Source organism: Neovison vison, chromosome 5 (genome assembly GCF_020171115.1).
Source record: "Neovison vison isolate M4711 chromosome 5, ASM_NN_V1, whole genome shotgun sequence".
In the NCBI taxonomy this organism is placed as follows: domain Eukaryota; kingdom Metazoa; phylum Chordata; class Mammalia; order Carnivora; family Mustelidae; genus Neogale; species Neogale vison.
Window position 1 is genome coordinate 81273859 of NC_058095.1, and position 17129 is coordinate 81290987.

Consider the following 17129-nt stretch of genomic DNA (forward strand, 5'->3'; position numbering starts at 1 on the left):
TTCCTCAAGTATAGATCCTTTACCTCTTTATTTAGGCTTATTCCAAGGTATCTTATGGTTCTTGGTGCTATAGTAAATGGAATCGATTCTCTAATTTCCCTTTCTGTATTTTCATTGTTAGTGTATAAGAAAGCCACTGATTTCTGCACATTGACTGTATCCTGCCAAGTTGCTGAATTGCTGTATGCGTTCTAATAGTTTGGGGGTGGAGTTTTTTGGGTTTTCCATATAAAGAATCATGTCATCTGCGAAGAGAGAGAGTTTGACTTCTTCATTACCAATTTGGATACCTTTTATTTCTCTCTGTTGTCTGATTGCTGTTGCTAGGACTTCTAATACTATGTTGAACAAGAGTGGTGAAAGGGGGCATCCTTGTCTTGTTCCTGATCTCAATGGGAAGGCTGCAAGCTTTTTCCCATTGAGGATGATATTTGCTGTGGGTCTTTCATAGATAGATTTGATGAGGTTCAGGAATGTTCCCTCTATCCCTATACTTTGAAGCGTTTTAATCAGGAACGGATGCTGGATTTTGTCAAATGCTTTTTCTGCATCAATTGAGAGGACCATGTGGTTCTTCTCTCTTCTCATATTAATTTGTTGTATCACATTGATTGATTTGCGAAAGTTGAACCATCCTTGTAGCCCAGGGATGAATCCCACCTGATCATGGTGGATAATCTTTTTAATGTGCTGTTGGATCCTGTTGGCTAGGATCTTGTTTCAAGCTTTATTACAAAGCTGTGATCACCAAGACACCATGGTACTGGCATAAATACAGACACATAGACCAGTGGAACAGAGTAGAGAGCCCAGATACGGACCCTCAACTCTATGGTCAATTAATCTTTGACAAAACAGGAAAAAATATACAGTGGAAAAAAGACAGTCTCTTCAATAAATGGTGCTGGGAAAACTGGACAGCTATATGTAGAAGAATGAAACTCGACCATTCTCTTACACCGTACACAAAGATCAACTCAAAATGGATAAAAGACCTCAACGTGAGACAGGAATCCATCAGAATCTTAGAGGAGAACATAGGCAGTAGTCTCTTTGATATCAGCCACAGCAACTTCTTTCAAGACACGTCTCCAAAGGCAAAGGAAACAAAAGCGAAAATAAACTTCTGGGACGTCATCAAAATCAAAAGCTTCTGCACAGCAAAGGAAACAGTCAACAAAACAAAGAGGCAACCCACGGAATGGGAGAAGATATTTGCAAATTACAGTACAGACAAAAGGTTGATATCCAGGATCTATAATGAACTCCTCAAACTCAACCCACACGAAACAGACAAACACATCAAAAAATGGGCAGAAGATATGAACAGACACTTCTCCAATCAAGACATACAAATGGCCATCAGACACATGTAAAAATGCTCATCATCATTAGCCCTCAGGGAGATTCAAATTAAAACCACATTGAGATATCACCTTACACCAGTTAGAATGGCTAAAATTAACAAAACAGGAAACAGCATGTGTTGGAGAGGATGTGGAGAAAGGGGAACCCTCTTCCACTGTTGGTGGGAATGCAAGTTGGTGCAGCCTCTTTGGAGAACAGTGTGGAGATTCCTCAAGAAGTTAAAAATAGAGCATCCCTATGACCCTGCCATTGCACTCCTGGGTATTTACCACAAAGACACAGATGTCATTAAAAGAAGGGCCTTCTGTACCCCAATGTTTATAGCAGCTATGGCCACGGTCACCAAACTATGGAAAGAACCAAGGTGCCCTTCAACGGATGAATGGATAAGGAAGATGTGGTCCATATACACTATGGAGTATTATGCCTCCATCAGAAAGGATGAATACCCAACTTTTGTAGCAACATGGACGGGATTGGAAGAGATTATGCTGGGTGAAATAAGTCAAGCAGAGAGAGTCAATTATCATATGGTTTCACTTATTTGTGGAGCATAACAAATAGCATGGAGGACAAGGGGCGTTAGAGAGGAGTAGGGAATTTGGGTAAATTGGAAGGGGAGGTGAACCATGAGAGACTATGGACTCTGAAAAACAGTCTGAGGGGTTTGAAGTGGCGGGGGGGGGGAGATAGGGGTACCAGGTGTGGGTATTATAGAGGGCACGGCTTGCATGGAGCACTGGGTGTGGTGAAAAAATAATGAATAATGTTTTTCTGAAAATAAATAAATTGGAAAAAAAATAAATAAAATATATAAACATATAATGCATTATTAGCCGCAGGAGTACAGGTCTGTGAATCGCCAGGTTTACACACCTCACAGCACTCACCATAGCACATACCTTCCCCAATGTCCATAACCCCACCACTCTCTCCCTATCCCCCTTCCCTCCAGCAACTCTCTGTTTGTTTTGTGAGATTCAGAGTCTCTTATGGTTTGTCTCCCTCCCGAGCCCATCTTGTTTCATTTAATCTTTTTGTACCTCCCAAACCCTCCATGTTGCATCTCCACTTCTTCTTATCAGGGAGATCATATGATAGTTGTCTTTCTCTGACTGACTTATTTCACTAATCATAATACCCTCTAGTTCCATCCACGTCATCGCAAATGGCAAGATTTCATTTCATTTGATGGCTGCATAGAGTTCCATTGCACATCTGTTTTATCCATTCATTTGTTGATGGACATCTAGGCTCTTTCCATCGTTTGGCTATTGTGGACATTGCTGCTATAAACATTCAGGTGCATGTGCCCCTTAGTATCACTACACTTGTATCTTTAGGGCAGATACCCAGTAGTGTTATTGCTGGGTTGTAGGGTAGCTCTATTTTCAACTTTTTGCAGAACCTCCATGCTGTTTTCCAGAGTGGTTGCATCAGCTTGCATTCCCACCAAGAGTGTAGGAGAGTTCCCTTTTCTCTGCATCCTCACAAGCATCTGTCATTTCCTGACTTGTTAATTTTAGCCATTCTGACTCGTGTGAGGTGGTATCTCATTGTGGTTTTGACTTTTATTTCCCTGATGCTGAGTGATTTGGAGCAGTTTTTCATAAGTCTGTTGGCCATCTGGATGTCTTCTCTAGTGAAATGTCTGTTCATGGCCTTTGTCCATTTCTTGATTGGATTATTTGTTATTTGGGTGCTGTGTTTGATAAGCTCTTTATAGATTTTCAATACTAGCTCTTTATCTGATATGTCGTTTGCAAATATCTTCTCCCATTCTGTCAGTTGTCTTTTGGTTTTGTTAACTGTTTGCTTTGCTGTGCAAAAGCTTTTGATCTTGGCAAAATCCCAATATTTCATTTTTGCCCTTGCTTCCCTTGCCTTTGGCGATGTTCCTAGGAAGAAGTTCCTGCAGCTGAACTCTGCCCTCATTCTTAATTGGCGATGTGGTTAGGGTCAAAATATAGTTTTAAACAGTCTGAGGGGTTTGAAGTGGCGTGGGGGTGGGAGGTTGGGGTACCAGGTGGTGGGTATTATAGAGGGCACGGCTTGCATGGAGCACTGGGTGTGGTGAAAAAATAATGAATACTGTTTTTCTGAAAATAAATAAATTGGAAAAAAAATATAGTATTAAAGTAATTTTTCCTTGGAACTTGTATAACATCATTACTGTCCTAGTATTGTTGATTCTACCTAACAGATCTCACTTTGAAGGTACTGCTCTGTTTTCTTTAGAATCTAGTGACACTGATGACAAATTTGATGCTCAATGGCATCACATTATAGTGTAAATAACCTGCCTTTTGCTCCCTAGTCCTTTTAGAAGTTAGCATTATCCTTAAGGTACTGGAATTACGCAAGAGTGGAACTGAGTGTGGATCCTTTTTAAATTATTATTCATTCTTCTTGATGCAACAATAATATGGGTCTTTCTGGGGTGCCTGGGTGGGTCAGTTGGTTTAGCGACTGCCTTCAGCTCAGGTCATGATCCTGGAGTCCCGGGATCCAGGCACACATCAGGTTCCCAGCTCCATGCGGAATCTGCTTCTCCTCTGACCTCCACCCTTCTCATGCTCTCTCTCTCTCTCAAATAAATAAAAATCTTTTTAAAAAAGATTTTCATTCATTTATTTTACAGTCAGAGATCACGAGTAGGCAGAGAGGAAGGCAGGGAGAGATGAGGGGAAGCAGGCTCCCTGCTAAGCAGAAAGCCTGACTGAGGCTCAATCCCAGGACCCTGGGTTCATGACCTGGGCTGAAGACAGAAACTTAACCCACTGAACCACCCAGGCATCCCAATAAATAAAAAAATCTTTCAAAAAATGATATGGGGCTTTCTTTATCTCTGGGAACACATCTTCCTATAATTTCTTTGAATATTCTCTACTCATTCTTTCAAACATACACAACTCTGTATGGGTTAGACTTAACCTCTTTTCTCATCTTTTGTGTATTGGCTCATACTTGCAGCAACTTGTATCTTTCTTAACTTTCTCTTTAGAAGTAACTTCAATAGAAAATTTTGCAAAAACAGTATAATAAACACCTACATGTCTTTGACGCAAATACACCAGTTGCTAACATTTTGCCCCATTGGCTTAGTCATTTCCATGTATGTACACATAGTATCTCTGTGTATGTATGTATGTATGTATGTATAAACCAAGGAGAAAGGCCTGGGATAGATTCTTCTCCTACAGCACTCAAAAGAAACCAACCTTGCCAGGGCACCTGGGTGGATCAGTGGGTTAAGCCTCTGCTTTAAGCTCAGGTCATGATGTCAAGGTCCTGAGATTGAGCCCTATATCAGGCTCTCTGCTTAGCAGGGAGCCTGCTTCAGCCTGCCTCTCTGCCAACTTGTGATCTCTCTGTCTCTCTGTCAAATAAATAAAATCTTAAAAGAAGAAAGAAAGAAAGAAAGAAAGAAAGAAAGAAACCAACCTTGCCAACACCTTGATTTGGACTTTTATCCTCCAGAACTATGAGACAGTAAATTTCTGTTGTTTAAACCTCCTAGCTTCTGTTATTTTTTTCTAGCCAACTAATAGTGCACTCAATGTCCATTTGCCCCTCAACTGGGATGTTCGTTTTGATGATCTAGTGAAGATATGGTCATTTCTTCACTGTATAGTCACTGTTTCTCTCTAGCAACTAATAATCTGTAGGATTATTAAGACCACACAAATATCCTTCCTCTCAAAAATATTACCTTCTAATATTTAGCATCTATTCATGATTTTTTTCAATTAATTTTTTTATTTTTTCAGCATAACAGTATTCATTATTTTTGCACCATACCCAATGTTCCATGCAATCCGTGCCCTCTCCAATACCCACCACCTGGATCCCCCAACCTCCCACCCCCCGCCCCTTCAAAACCCTCAGATTGTTTTTCAGAGTCCATAGTTTCTTATGGCTCACCTCCCCTTCCAATTTCCCTCAACTCCCTTCTCCTCTCCATCTCCCCTTGTCCTCCGTGCTATTTGTTATGCTCCACAAATAAGTGAAACCCTATGATAATTGACTTTCTCTGCTTGACTTATTTCATTCAGCATAATCTCTTCCAGTCCTGTATTCATGATTTTTTTCTGAATCAATCTTTACCATTTTGGTACCAAACAATAAATTTCCTGTTCCAGTACTTTCTCTACATTTACTGGTTGAAGTCATTCTACTATAAATAAGAGTTCTCTTTCCTTCTGCATGTTTTTATTTATCTATGTAGAAAGGATACATAGAATCTTGTCTTTTTAATCTAGAATTCATTACAGTCTTCATTAGTTTAATGACCAAATTTTCCACATTTCATCAGTTGGAGCCCCTTTATGTGTGTTGACTCTTGTGTCCCCTTAACATGTCTCCAGCATTTAAAAAAATATATTTTCTTGCTTCTGGCTTAACAAGACATTCTATTCATTTTGTACTTTCCTTTCCCTGGCTGTGGAATCAACTGCTTCTCTGAGGAGCCCTAGTACTTTTAGTGGGCAATGGTATTACAGAGCAAGATATGAGTACTAGAGGTAAATGTTACTATTGGAATGTCTCTGTTTCTAGGATTCTAGGATATTTCAGCAGATAAAACTGAACACACACATGTGTATGCACATAATTGTACATGCACACATACACATACATATACATATTTTAGAATTCATGAACTTGCATCAGTATCCCCATTCTAGTTTATCTCCTTAAGGATCTTGCTAGCCTTCTCTCTTTTGAAACACATGTGAACTTTCTTCCTGGCTCCCAGAAACATCAACACATTTAGCTATTTGCTTGATCCTATAATTTAGCTAAAATAGTTACAGAATTGCTTCACCCACCCTACTATAAGAAATAATACTAATAAAAGTAATTTTGTGTTTCCTTGTCATTTTTTATACCATCTCCACCACCATGAGGGGACATGGTCAGCCACTCTGTTCATAAATTACTGAAATATATGTAGACTAACTTTTGTTTTATAGATCATTATCTTTCCAATCTCTCAGAGCATATTAACAACATTTCTTTTAATTTCTCTTCTGATCTCTCAATTGTCTGTTTTATCTAAGGTCAGTTCTCTTTTCCTTTTGTATCTTTAATGTCCTTGAAAATGAATGATTGTTAATTGTCTTTTCTCACTCATGGATAAAGGGCTGAGTTTTTAATGTGCTATACATCATGGATGTTCTGAATCTGTACATTCTAATTTTCCTACTAACTCCCTCACCTGTATGGGAAGGTTAACTCTAGTCTCCATGTACATGAATGCTTCCTTTCAATTCGCAAGAGAGAATACCCCACCAAACTCCCATCCCCACCAAAAAGCAACAAAAAGGACTTTACTTTGGAGTGCCTATATCTAAGCTCAGTTACCTAGCTCTTCCTCACACAGATCAGCTGACATTTTTAGAGATCACTCTTACCATTTTATCTTAGAAACTATCAGAATATATTGAGGAGATGATGGCAAGTGATGGGGGTGATAGCCCAAGATCAAAATACTTCCATAGATAACTCTTTAATAAATCACCTACCCATTCTTGTCTTCCTTCTTACCAGCTCTTGGTCTGTAGTTAGTTTTTTCCTTTCTTTCTTTCTTTATCATTTTTTCATGGCTATGGCACTAGCTGTTACGTCTATCATAGACATTTACGTAATATTCTTTTGAAATTTAGTTTCTGCTCTAGTTAATTTTTCAATATCACTACTTTGGTTTTGAATCTTTAAGAAACTGTTTTGGTGTTTTGTTTTATTTTTTATTAAAAATTGAAGTACAGTTGACATACAATGTTAGGTTAGGTTCCAGTGCACAACATAGTGAATCAATCCTTGTACACATTGCACCATGCTCACGGTGTTAAGTGTAGCTGATCTCTGATCTTTGGTTGTTCTCTCCTCTCCTCTCAGCACCATCATGAATTAATTCTAACTTAAATTTCCTTATAGTCATTTCAGTATAATATATAGAGGGGACAGAGATCAGTGTAAATATTTGGTTGAATAAGACTGTGTGTTTTCTTTCTTGAGCATAAATGGCACCATGAACTCTGCATGGGTGATGTAAGGTGAGATCGTCCTACTTACACAAGTGTTAGTGTACATGAGGGTTTGTACCTTGAGTAGGAAATGTGGCTCATAGGAATCCTGTTGTAAGTTCTGCTGCAGGCTGTAGGCATAAGTCATTGAAGGTAGAAGAGCTAATGGAGTAAAACATGTGCTTGGTTTGTTGTCCTGGTTGGTGCAGAGATTCCTAGTGGAATGTTTTGCTTTTTCTATAAGCTCATCCCTTTGTATATCACAACATGCAATTCCATCATCCTAGAATTTAATAAATAGGTTTTATATGGTGATACAATCACAAGTAGATACCAGAATTTCATTCCTAGTCTTCCCACTTTCTAACACTTCTATACATCAAGGAACCTGAAAACTCTGTTCATCTTGCTATGCCAACAATACCAATCTTCCATACTAGATTATATTAGATACAAAAGAGAGTTTCCTGGACTGAATCAACCTCAGAATTCAACTACCAAGAAAAACGAAACTGCTTTTCCTATTTATATATTACTTCTGCACACTGTCATTTTATAACAGTAACAGTAATACTCCATTTTTAAGTATCTTTATTAGATTAAGGGGAAGGTTGAATATTTCTCAAATACCATTAATGGCAGTGGCATTCTACTTTTTGAACTAAACTTTAAGGATTTCATGAGAGTCACTTCAACTTTTAACATTAGCTGTGAAAAGTGAAAGATCCTAGAAAATGAAAGCTGTTTTTCTTCATAGGCATAGGGAGAGGGGATTTTAGCAATTGGTAGTGACCAAAACTCATTTAATTGCTGAATGATTCTGCATTCATTGTACAGCAAGAACTGGAAAGACTTGAGCTCTGCTCAGGCTCTCCTATAGCATTTTTATCTCTGCATGTTTCTTTATGCCTGCTGCAGTGATTGATCGGCAATATTGTCCATTCTCCATTTCATATTTCCTTTCTTAAAATCCCTGTATGAAGTTTCAAAATATTCATTTCTTTATTTTGTCATTTGTTCTCAAGCCTGGCTTTCTACTGCTTTGCAGATTTTTCATTAATGATCACAGTGGCAGTGGGTATTATGGAGGGCACATGTTGCATGGAGCACTGGGTGTGATGCATAAACAATGAATTTTGGAACAAATTTGGAACAAAAAAATAAAATAAAATAAAATTTTAAGTTGATGAGGAAAAAAGTGGTCACACATAAAAAGTTTGCTTCAAGGAAACTAAAACTCAAATTAGGAATAATTTTTTTGAGGTATCTGACTCCCATTATTCTTGTTCAATGACTTTTGTGAGGTTTCTTTGTGTTTCTTTTGTTTGTTTAGATTTGCAATGTGACATATGTTAACTTGGATCCACATTCATAGATAAAATATTTGTCAAAACCATAATCATACTTTCAAAAAACTATGCTAAAGAGAGGATCTCAAGCGTGAGTTGCTAATTGTCATCTATAATTCTGTCTGATTTGTCATCTCTTTCTTTTTCTTTTTCTTATCTATTTACCTGTCACTTATCATGCTTAAAGGGTAAGAGTTTCAAAAAGACCAAAAGAACAGGTAAGGCAGATATGAAGTTGATGGGAGCTTGCCAGACTCCAGTGAAGTCTTTGATATGAATAGAGTTCAGAGAAATGTGGAACTTAGAATTTTGAAAATTAAAAATGTAATGAATAACCTTCTGACTCAAATAACCTTCTGTAATGTTTATGATGACTACTTGGATGTAGCACAGCCCACTCATTCTATTAGGTATGAAATTTTACAGAAATATGGTTAAAAACATGGATTTTATAGTCAGAGAGTCCAGGGTTCAACTGCATCTCTGACACTTATATGTTATGATTTGTAGTATGTTACTTAATATTTATGAACTTCATTTTTCTAAGGTGTAAAATTGGGTGATAATAGTTGTTTTTTTTTTAAAGATTTTATTTATTTATTTGACACAGAGAGATCACAAGTAGGCAGAGAGGCAGGCAGAGAGAGAGAGGAGGAAGCAGGCTCCCTGCTGAGCAGAGAGCCCGATGCGGGACTCGATCCCAGGACCCTGAGATCATGACCTGAGCTGAAGGCAGCGGCTTAACCCACTGAGCCACCCAGGCGCGCCGGGTGATAATAGTTGTAATAATAATACCTATTTCATGGAGTTGTTACAAGGATTGAATTCGATAATGTATGCAAAGTGCTTAGCAGAGTGTGATGCATAGTATGTGCATAGTAAGTGCAGTAAAATGTTAATAAATACAAAGAAATAGCTTTTGAATAGTATTTCTATAGTATTTTTTAAAAGTTTGTAAAATTGCTTCATTTGTTATTCCAATATATTTTATAACTGGAATTTTTACCTTCTAGCTATAACTTCTAAAAACACTTAATAAAATATATTTTTAAAATTCTTTTGGAATATTAAATAAGGAATTCCTGTGAGGTATTGTGGGGGGGAAAACATATAGATGAAGGAGAAAGCAGAAACATGAGATGAGGTAAGAGAATGAGCACCAACTCTGTGAGATGCTTAGAGAAACCTCCACCTTGAAGCCTGGAGCTTCAGGGCACAAGTGCAGCTGAGGACCAAGTCTTGGGCCTTTGTAGAGGAGGGAGCTGGATCAAAAGTCATTGACTTAAGATCAGGATTCTGGAGGAAATAGACTCCAATGAACAAGACAAACTAGGAGAAAAAATAAAATGGGCAAATTAACCATTACAGAAAAGATTTTTGACACACGTCCCATAATGGGTAGAACAAGTAGATTATTTTTTAAACATATAATGTATTATTAGCTCCCGGGTTACAGGTCTATGAATCACCAGGTTTGCACACTTCACAGCACTCACCATAGCACATACCCTCCCCAATGTCCATAACCCAACCACCCTCTCCCTACCTCCCTACCCCCAGGCAACCTTCAGTTTGTTTTGTGAGATTAAGAGTCTTTTATAGTTTGTCTCCCTTCCCATCCCACCTTGTTTCATTTCTTCTTTTCCTACCCCCCAAGCTCCCCATGTTACTTCTCAACTTCCTTATATCAGGAAGATCATATGATAGTGAACAAGTAGATTTTTAAAATAGGTAAAAATAATCATGAATGTCAGGATTAACCAGCTTGATCTAATGGACATACATAGAACCCTAAACAAAAATTGGAGAATATCCATTTTCCTCACATATGGAACATTACTGTACATCTTGAATTATGAGGTTTCCGCAGAAACACTGCTCTGCAGGATCCCATGGTTTCTATCAGTTTGCTGAGTTGTTTCTGCTCTTCTGTGGACTGAAATGCCAGGGGCCACCCTGGTACAATCCAACTTGTTTGATATTTTTCAAATTGTCATGCATAATATCTAATCTTCCTCAGTCCCTGATGTTCTCACAGATACTGAACAAAGTTTTCCTCTGCCCTTCCTTTCATGAAGCTCCTCTTGAGAGAAAGCTAAAATTGCCCATTTTAAGTAGATTCCCCGGAAGTCTAAGCAGCGTTATCCCTCAGTCATAGTAGATGCATCTAGAACATGTTTACTTGCTCTTAAAATCACTTCAATTCCCCACCCTGCAAATTCAATGAAAACCAAATTAAAAGATGATTTTGTTTAGTAACTTGCTCTTCATGCTGACTCTAAAATTTTTATAAGCAACAAATGTGTTTTTCTTTTTAAAAAGTCTTCAAATACCTAATCATGTAGTACATAAAAAATAGTTTTGAATGATACAAAGTGTCCATATATTATCTGATGTTTTACAAGCCAAAACCCTCCTAGGGATCATGCCATCTGCCTATGTGTATCAGAGTTCCATGGTCAAAGAGGTGATGAAGCAAAGGACTTAGGATAAAATAACAAGGTTGAACTTAATCTGAGCCCTGTGCTTCTGAGAGCAGCAAGAGGTGAGAAACCTCCTTATCCCTTTGTAATTGTTTGAGAAGTGACAAAAGGGCTAAGCAGCAAACCAGCTAACTGCAAAAGACCACCATGCCCCTCCATCCTCTGAATTAAGACTCTTCCTGAAGGACTCTAGTGTTTTATAAAATCTCCAATTTTGTCCATCTTTAAGATATTTATCATAATGAATGTTCTCTCTTTTGCAATGGCTTGAATAAAATTATTTCCATAACTATCTGGAACATTTTGTCTTTCAGGATTTGGTGCTATTTCAGGTAGTATTTGTTCCTGCCTCAGGATCCTGTTTATTCCTACCAGGAAATGAGACCCCTTCAGAGCTCTTGTGCTTCATTCCTGTGTGATGATCCAGGAACCCAAAAGTAAGCTCAGTTCCTAATCCTGAGTTCTGGACTCCTGTCCATTCATAGCATGATAAAGATCTGATTTGATACCCTTTGAGTACTTGCTTCATATATGGTGCCAGATTCCTCTGGTTTCACGGTCTGATCATTTTTGTGATTCCTGTAAATGTAGCAGTGGTTTCTAGAGATCTTGTTTTTTGGGCTGAAAGACAACCACCAATCTGGTGTTAGTCTTTTCTGTTTATCTTTTTCCCTGTCTTGAGCTAAAAACAGCTAAGAATTTGTACCCACTACTAATAAAACCCTATTTAGACCGGCGATATTTTGTTTCTGTGTTTATGCTTGATTCATGGCTGAATTTTTTACAATAAAGTTATAAGCTCTCCATTTGTGTCTGTTTGTATGTTTATATATTTGTAACTCAGAAAGGTCTTTACATCTCATTGTGTAAGTGTATAATATTTTCCTACCCTTCATGGTATTAATAAATTAGATCATAAAATCTCTTATAGGAGCCCTATTCTGATTGACTTAGTGATAAGAAGCACTTAAGCAAGCTGAATATTTCTAAAATTTCCAGATGCTAAGGAAATTAAACTTCAAATATTTCCAAAGTGAAAAAAGAGGTATCCTTATAGAAATGAACCCAGAAATGTTTTAAGAATTCAAGTGCACACACAGTCGCCAAACTATGGAAAGAACCAAGATGCCCTTCAACGGATGAATGGATAAGGAAGATGTGGTCCATATACACTATGGAGTATTATGCCTCCATCAGAAAGGATGAATACCCAACTTTTGTAGCAACATGGACGGGACTGGAAGAGATTATGCTGAGTGAAATAAGTCAAGCAGAGAGAGTCAATTATCATATGGTTTCACTCATTTGTGGAGCATAACCAATAGCATGGAGGACAAGGGGCGTTAGAGAGGAGTAGGGAATTTGGGTAAATTGGAAGGGTAGGTGAACCATGAGAGACTATGGACTCTGAAAAACAGTCTGAGGGGTTTGAAGTGGCGGGGGGGTGGGAGGTTGGGGTACCAGGTGGTGGGTATTATAGAGGGCACGGCTTGCATGGAGCACTGGGTGTGGTGAAAAAATAATGAATACTGTTTTTCTGAAAATAAATAAATTGGAAAAAAAAAGAATTCAAGTGCACATAATTTAGATAAAACCTTGGCAAATAAGATTTGTTTTGATTTAATGAAAGGCAGCTACCTATTTTCTATTAGATCAAAGTTAAGTATAATATGCATAGAGTCTTTTTTCTATTTTGGTAATGTTTTCCTTACCAAATTAACAAGGTTAATTTTATTTTTTTTTTTCCCAATTTATTTATTTTCAGAAAAACAGTATTCATTATTTTTTCACCACACCCAGTGCTCCATGCAAGCTGTGCCCTCTATAATACCCACCACCTGGTACCGCAACCTCCCACCCCCCCGCCACTTCAAACCCCTCAGACTGTTTTTCAGAGTCCATAGTCTCTCATGGTTCACCTCCCCTTCCAATTTACCCAAATTCCCTACTACTCTCTAACGCCCCTTGTCCTCCATGCTATTGGTTATGCTCCACAAATGAGTGAAACCATATGATAATTGACTCTCTCTGCTTGACTGATTTCACTCAGCATAATCTCTTCCAGTCCCATCCATGTTGCTACAAAAGTTGGATATTCGTCCTTTCTGATGGAGGCATAATACTCCATAGTGTATATGGACCACATCTTCCTTATCCATTCATCCGTTGAAGGGCATCTTGGTTCTTTCCATAGTTTGGCGACTGTGGCCATTGCTGCTATAAACATTGGGGTACAGATGGCCCTTCTTTTCACGACATCTGTATCTTTGGGGTAAATACCCAGGAGTGCAATTGCAGGGTCGTAGGGAAGCTCTATTTTTAATTTCTTGAGGAATCTCCACACTGTTCTCCAAAGAGGCTGCACCAACTTGCATTCCCACCAACAGTGTAAGAGGGTTCCCCTTTCTCCACATCCTCTCCAACACATGTTGTTTCCTGTTTTGTTAATTTTGGCCATTCTAACTGGTGTAAGGTGATATCTCAATGTGGTTTTAATTTGAATCTCCCTGAGGGCTAATGATGATGAGCATTTTTTCATGTGTCTGATAGCCATTTGTATTTCTTGATTGGAGAAGTGTCTGTTCATATCTTCTGCCCATTTTTTGATGTGTTTGTCTGTTTCGTGTGGGTTGAGTTTGAGGAGTTCATTATAGATCCTGGATATCAACCTTTTGTCTGTACTGTCATTTGCAAATATCTTCTCCCATTCCGTGGGTTGCCTCTTTGTTTTTTTGACTGTTTCCTTTGCTGTGCAGAAGCTTAAAATGTCTATACTGCCTAGAGCAATCTATACTTTTAATGCCATTCCGATCAAAATTCCACCGGCATTCTTCAAAGAGCTGGAGCAAATAATCCAAAAATTTGTATGGAAGCAGAAGAGACCCCGAATCGCTAAGGAAACGTTGAAAAACAAAAATAAAGCTGGCGGCATCACCTTACCTGATTTCAAGCTTTATTACAAAGCTGTGATCACCAAGACAGCATGGTACTGGCATAAAAACAGACACATAGACCAGTGGAACAGAGTAGAGAGCCCTGATATGGACCCTCAACTCTATAGTCAATTAATCTTCGACAAAACAGGAAAAAATATACAGTGGAAAAAAGACAGTCTCTTCAATAAATGGTGCTGGGAAAACTGGACAGCTATATGTAGAAGAATGAAACTCGACCATTCTCTTACACCGTACACAAAGATCAACTCAAAATGGATAAAAGACCTCAACGTGAGACAGGAATCTATCAGAATCTTAGAGGAGAACATAGGCAGTAATCTCTTCGATATCAGCCACAGCAACTTCTTTCAAGATACGTCTCCAAAGGCAAAGGAAACAAAAGCGAAAATAGACTTCTGGGACTTCATCAAAATCAAAAGCTTCTGCACAGCAAAGGAAACAGTCAAAAAAACAAGGTTAATTTTAAAAAGGTATCCTTATAGAAATGAAACCAGAAATGTTTTAAGAATTCAAGGTCACATAATTTAGGTCAAACCTTGGAAAATAAGATTTGTTTTGATTTAATGAAAGGCAACTACCTATTTTCTATTAGATCAAAGTTAAGTATAATATGCCTAGAGTCTTTTTTCTATTTTGGTAAGGTCTTCCTTACCAAATTCCTTACCAAATTATACACATTAACGATTAAAAAAAGATATGACTTCTACTAAATGTTTAAGAGTATGAAAAATATGAATATGCTTAACCAAAATTGAATCATAATTTTGACAAATTTTATTTCAACAGTGTTTTAGACACTCTTGCAAAGAAAAGACGGACATCCACCCAAAATGTGGTTCAGATTGGAGACAGATGTTGCTACAGAAACACCAAGAAGGTAGGAATATTACTCACATTAGGGGGCTTTCTGCAGAGAGCAGGGCAGGCCTGCCAAGCAGGTCCAAAGTGTCCTGACAGAGAAAAAGGAGATTGGAATGAGTCTTTTATGGTGGTTGGGGGAGGTGCTGGAGTGAAGTTTCCTATGTGCCCACAGGGACTTGGCATGGTTTTAAATTCCCACCAGTAGCAAAGGAGGAAGCACTTGGTCTTTCCTATCAACTTGCCTAGAGTAGTCAAACATCAACTTAGGCAGACTCTTAATTAAAAATAGTATCTGTGGGGCGCCTGGGTGGCTCAGTGGATTAGGCCGCTGCCTTCAGCTCAGGTCATGATCTCAGTGTTCTGGGATTGAGCCCCGCATCGGGCTCTCTGCTCAGCAGGGAGCCTGCTTCCCCCCTCTCTCTCTGACTGCCTCTCTGCCTACTTGTTCTCTCTCTCTCTCTCTGTGAAATAAATAAATAAATAATCTTTAAAAATAATAGTATCTGTGTTTTGTAATATGTCAACTTGAAGATAACTTCTAAAATTTTTAGGCAACTTAAGCCCTTGTATTAATATTAAATTGAGTTAATCAATCAATATTGACTAGATGCCTAAATCATTTCTAAGTAAGACAGAATACTGAAACATTAATTACTAAGCATAGTTTTGTTTATAATTTTTGCCTCTTATGTCTATGGTATAGAGAGAGTATGTATTTGGGTCCATTAACATGTTCATTTTTGCTACTTTGAGAAGCTATGCTATAAGGGATATGTTCGTGTTAAGGAGATGAGAGTAGTTTCGCCTTAAGGTAAAATGACTTTCCAGAATAAGAGAGAAATGTAGGACAGAACTCAAATAAATACAGATAGCTGTGGAAAGTGTGCTGGAATTTTTTTTAAGATTTTATTTATTTATTTGACAGAAATCACAAGTAGGCAGAGGGGCAGATAGAGTGGGAAGCAGGCTCCCTACTGAGCAGAAAGCCTGATGCGGGCCTCGATCCCAGGACCCTGAGATCATGACCTGAGCCGAAGGCAGAGGCTTTAAACCACTGAGCCACCCAGGTGCCCTGGAATTTTTTTTTTGAATTTCTCCTTGTAATGGTCAAAGCTGACCAAGTTTGATGGGTGTATTAGTTTTCTTTTGCTTCTATAACAAATTACCACAACAAAGTAGCTTAAAACAATAATCAATATTGAGTAAGTTAATGGAAGATGGTGAATGGGTGGCTTTTGGGAGGAAGGAAGGAACTATGGGTGAGGAGGCAGGTATTATTATAAGCAAAAGATGCCTAGTTTTCATCAACTGTAATATTTCTTTACAGTTAAATGAGCAATTTGAATTCTAACTCTGTCTCGCAGATGTGTTATTTACTCTCAGAAATCCAATTAAATACATTTCTTCAAGGAAGCGTGTGCTACACAGGCAGCTGATAGGATCAAGACCACTGCACTCCATGTTCTGGGGTCAAGGTGTGTGGGGCAGTGTGACCTAACTGCAATTAATGACAGCTGTCTTGGAAACCTGGTTTCTTTCCTCAGGTAGAGAGTATAAATTAAAATCTAGCCAGACTGAAATGCACCACTGCTCAACTGAGTACAGTAAACTTGAATTCACACTTTGATTTGTCAGGAAGACAGAAATGCTTTCAACATATAATCAGCCCCAACATTCTTCACACCAGATGGAAATACACAGACTTATCTAGGCACCTAAGGTGGAAAATCTTTTCAAACTTTAAAACAGACAGTAGAACTGTATGTCATTTTAAAAAACTAAGCTGTAATATGATATTCAGGTTATGTTCTCTGAAACAAATCACTGTTCCAGGCAATCGGCCATAACGCTTGCTTATACTGCCCTCTAGTGGATTCCTGTAAGAATAGTGTTCCTCAGAACATTATTTCAAATAATCTATGCATAAGCTTTCTTTTCAATGGGCTATTAGAGCTTTGACATAAACTTTAAAAATGTATTTGAAAATACTAAATGATAATCCTTAAAACTATTTTTTAATCACCTTCTTTTAAAATTATCTGATGTCAAGGTAAAGGAGTTATTTATTTCCCCCAGAGCTTGGCT

At 38.1% G+C, this 17129-nt stretch overlaps 1 protein-coding gene across 3 annotated transcripts in view; it reads left to right on the top strand.

The window, feature by feature from the left end:
* Positions 1-17129, top strand: part of LOC122906887 (hippocampus abundant transcript-like protein 2) — a 91725-nt gene that overhangs the window by 51474 nt on the left and 23122 nt on the right. For 2 of the 3 annotated variants that reach the window (XR_006384630.1, XR_006384631.1), the window contains exons 4-5: positions 11541-11663; positions 14970-15060. Coding sequence is in view for 1 of the 3 variants with exons in the window: in XM_044249358.1 (XP_044105293.1) it covers positions 11541-11562 (22 nt within the window). In the remaining 2 variants the exon portion in view is untranslated. Of the gene's footprint in view, positions 1-11540; positions 12182-14969; positions 15061-17129 lie in introns of those variants that run through there. The other variant, XM_044249358.1, reaches the window with a different exon arrangement.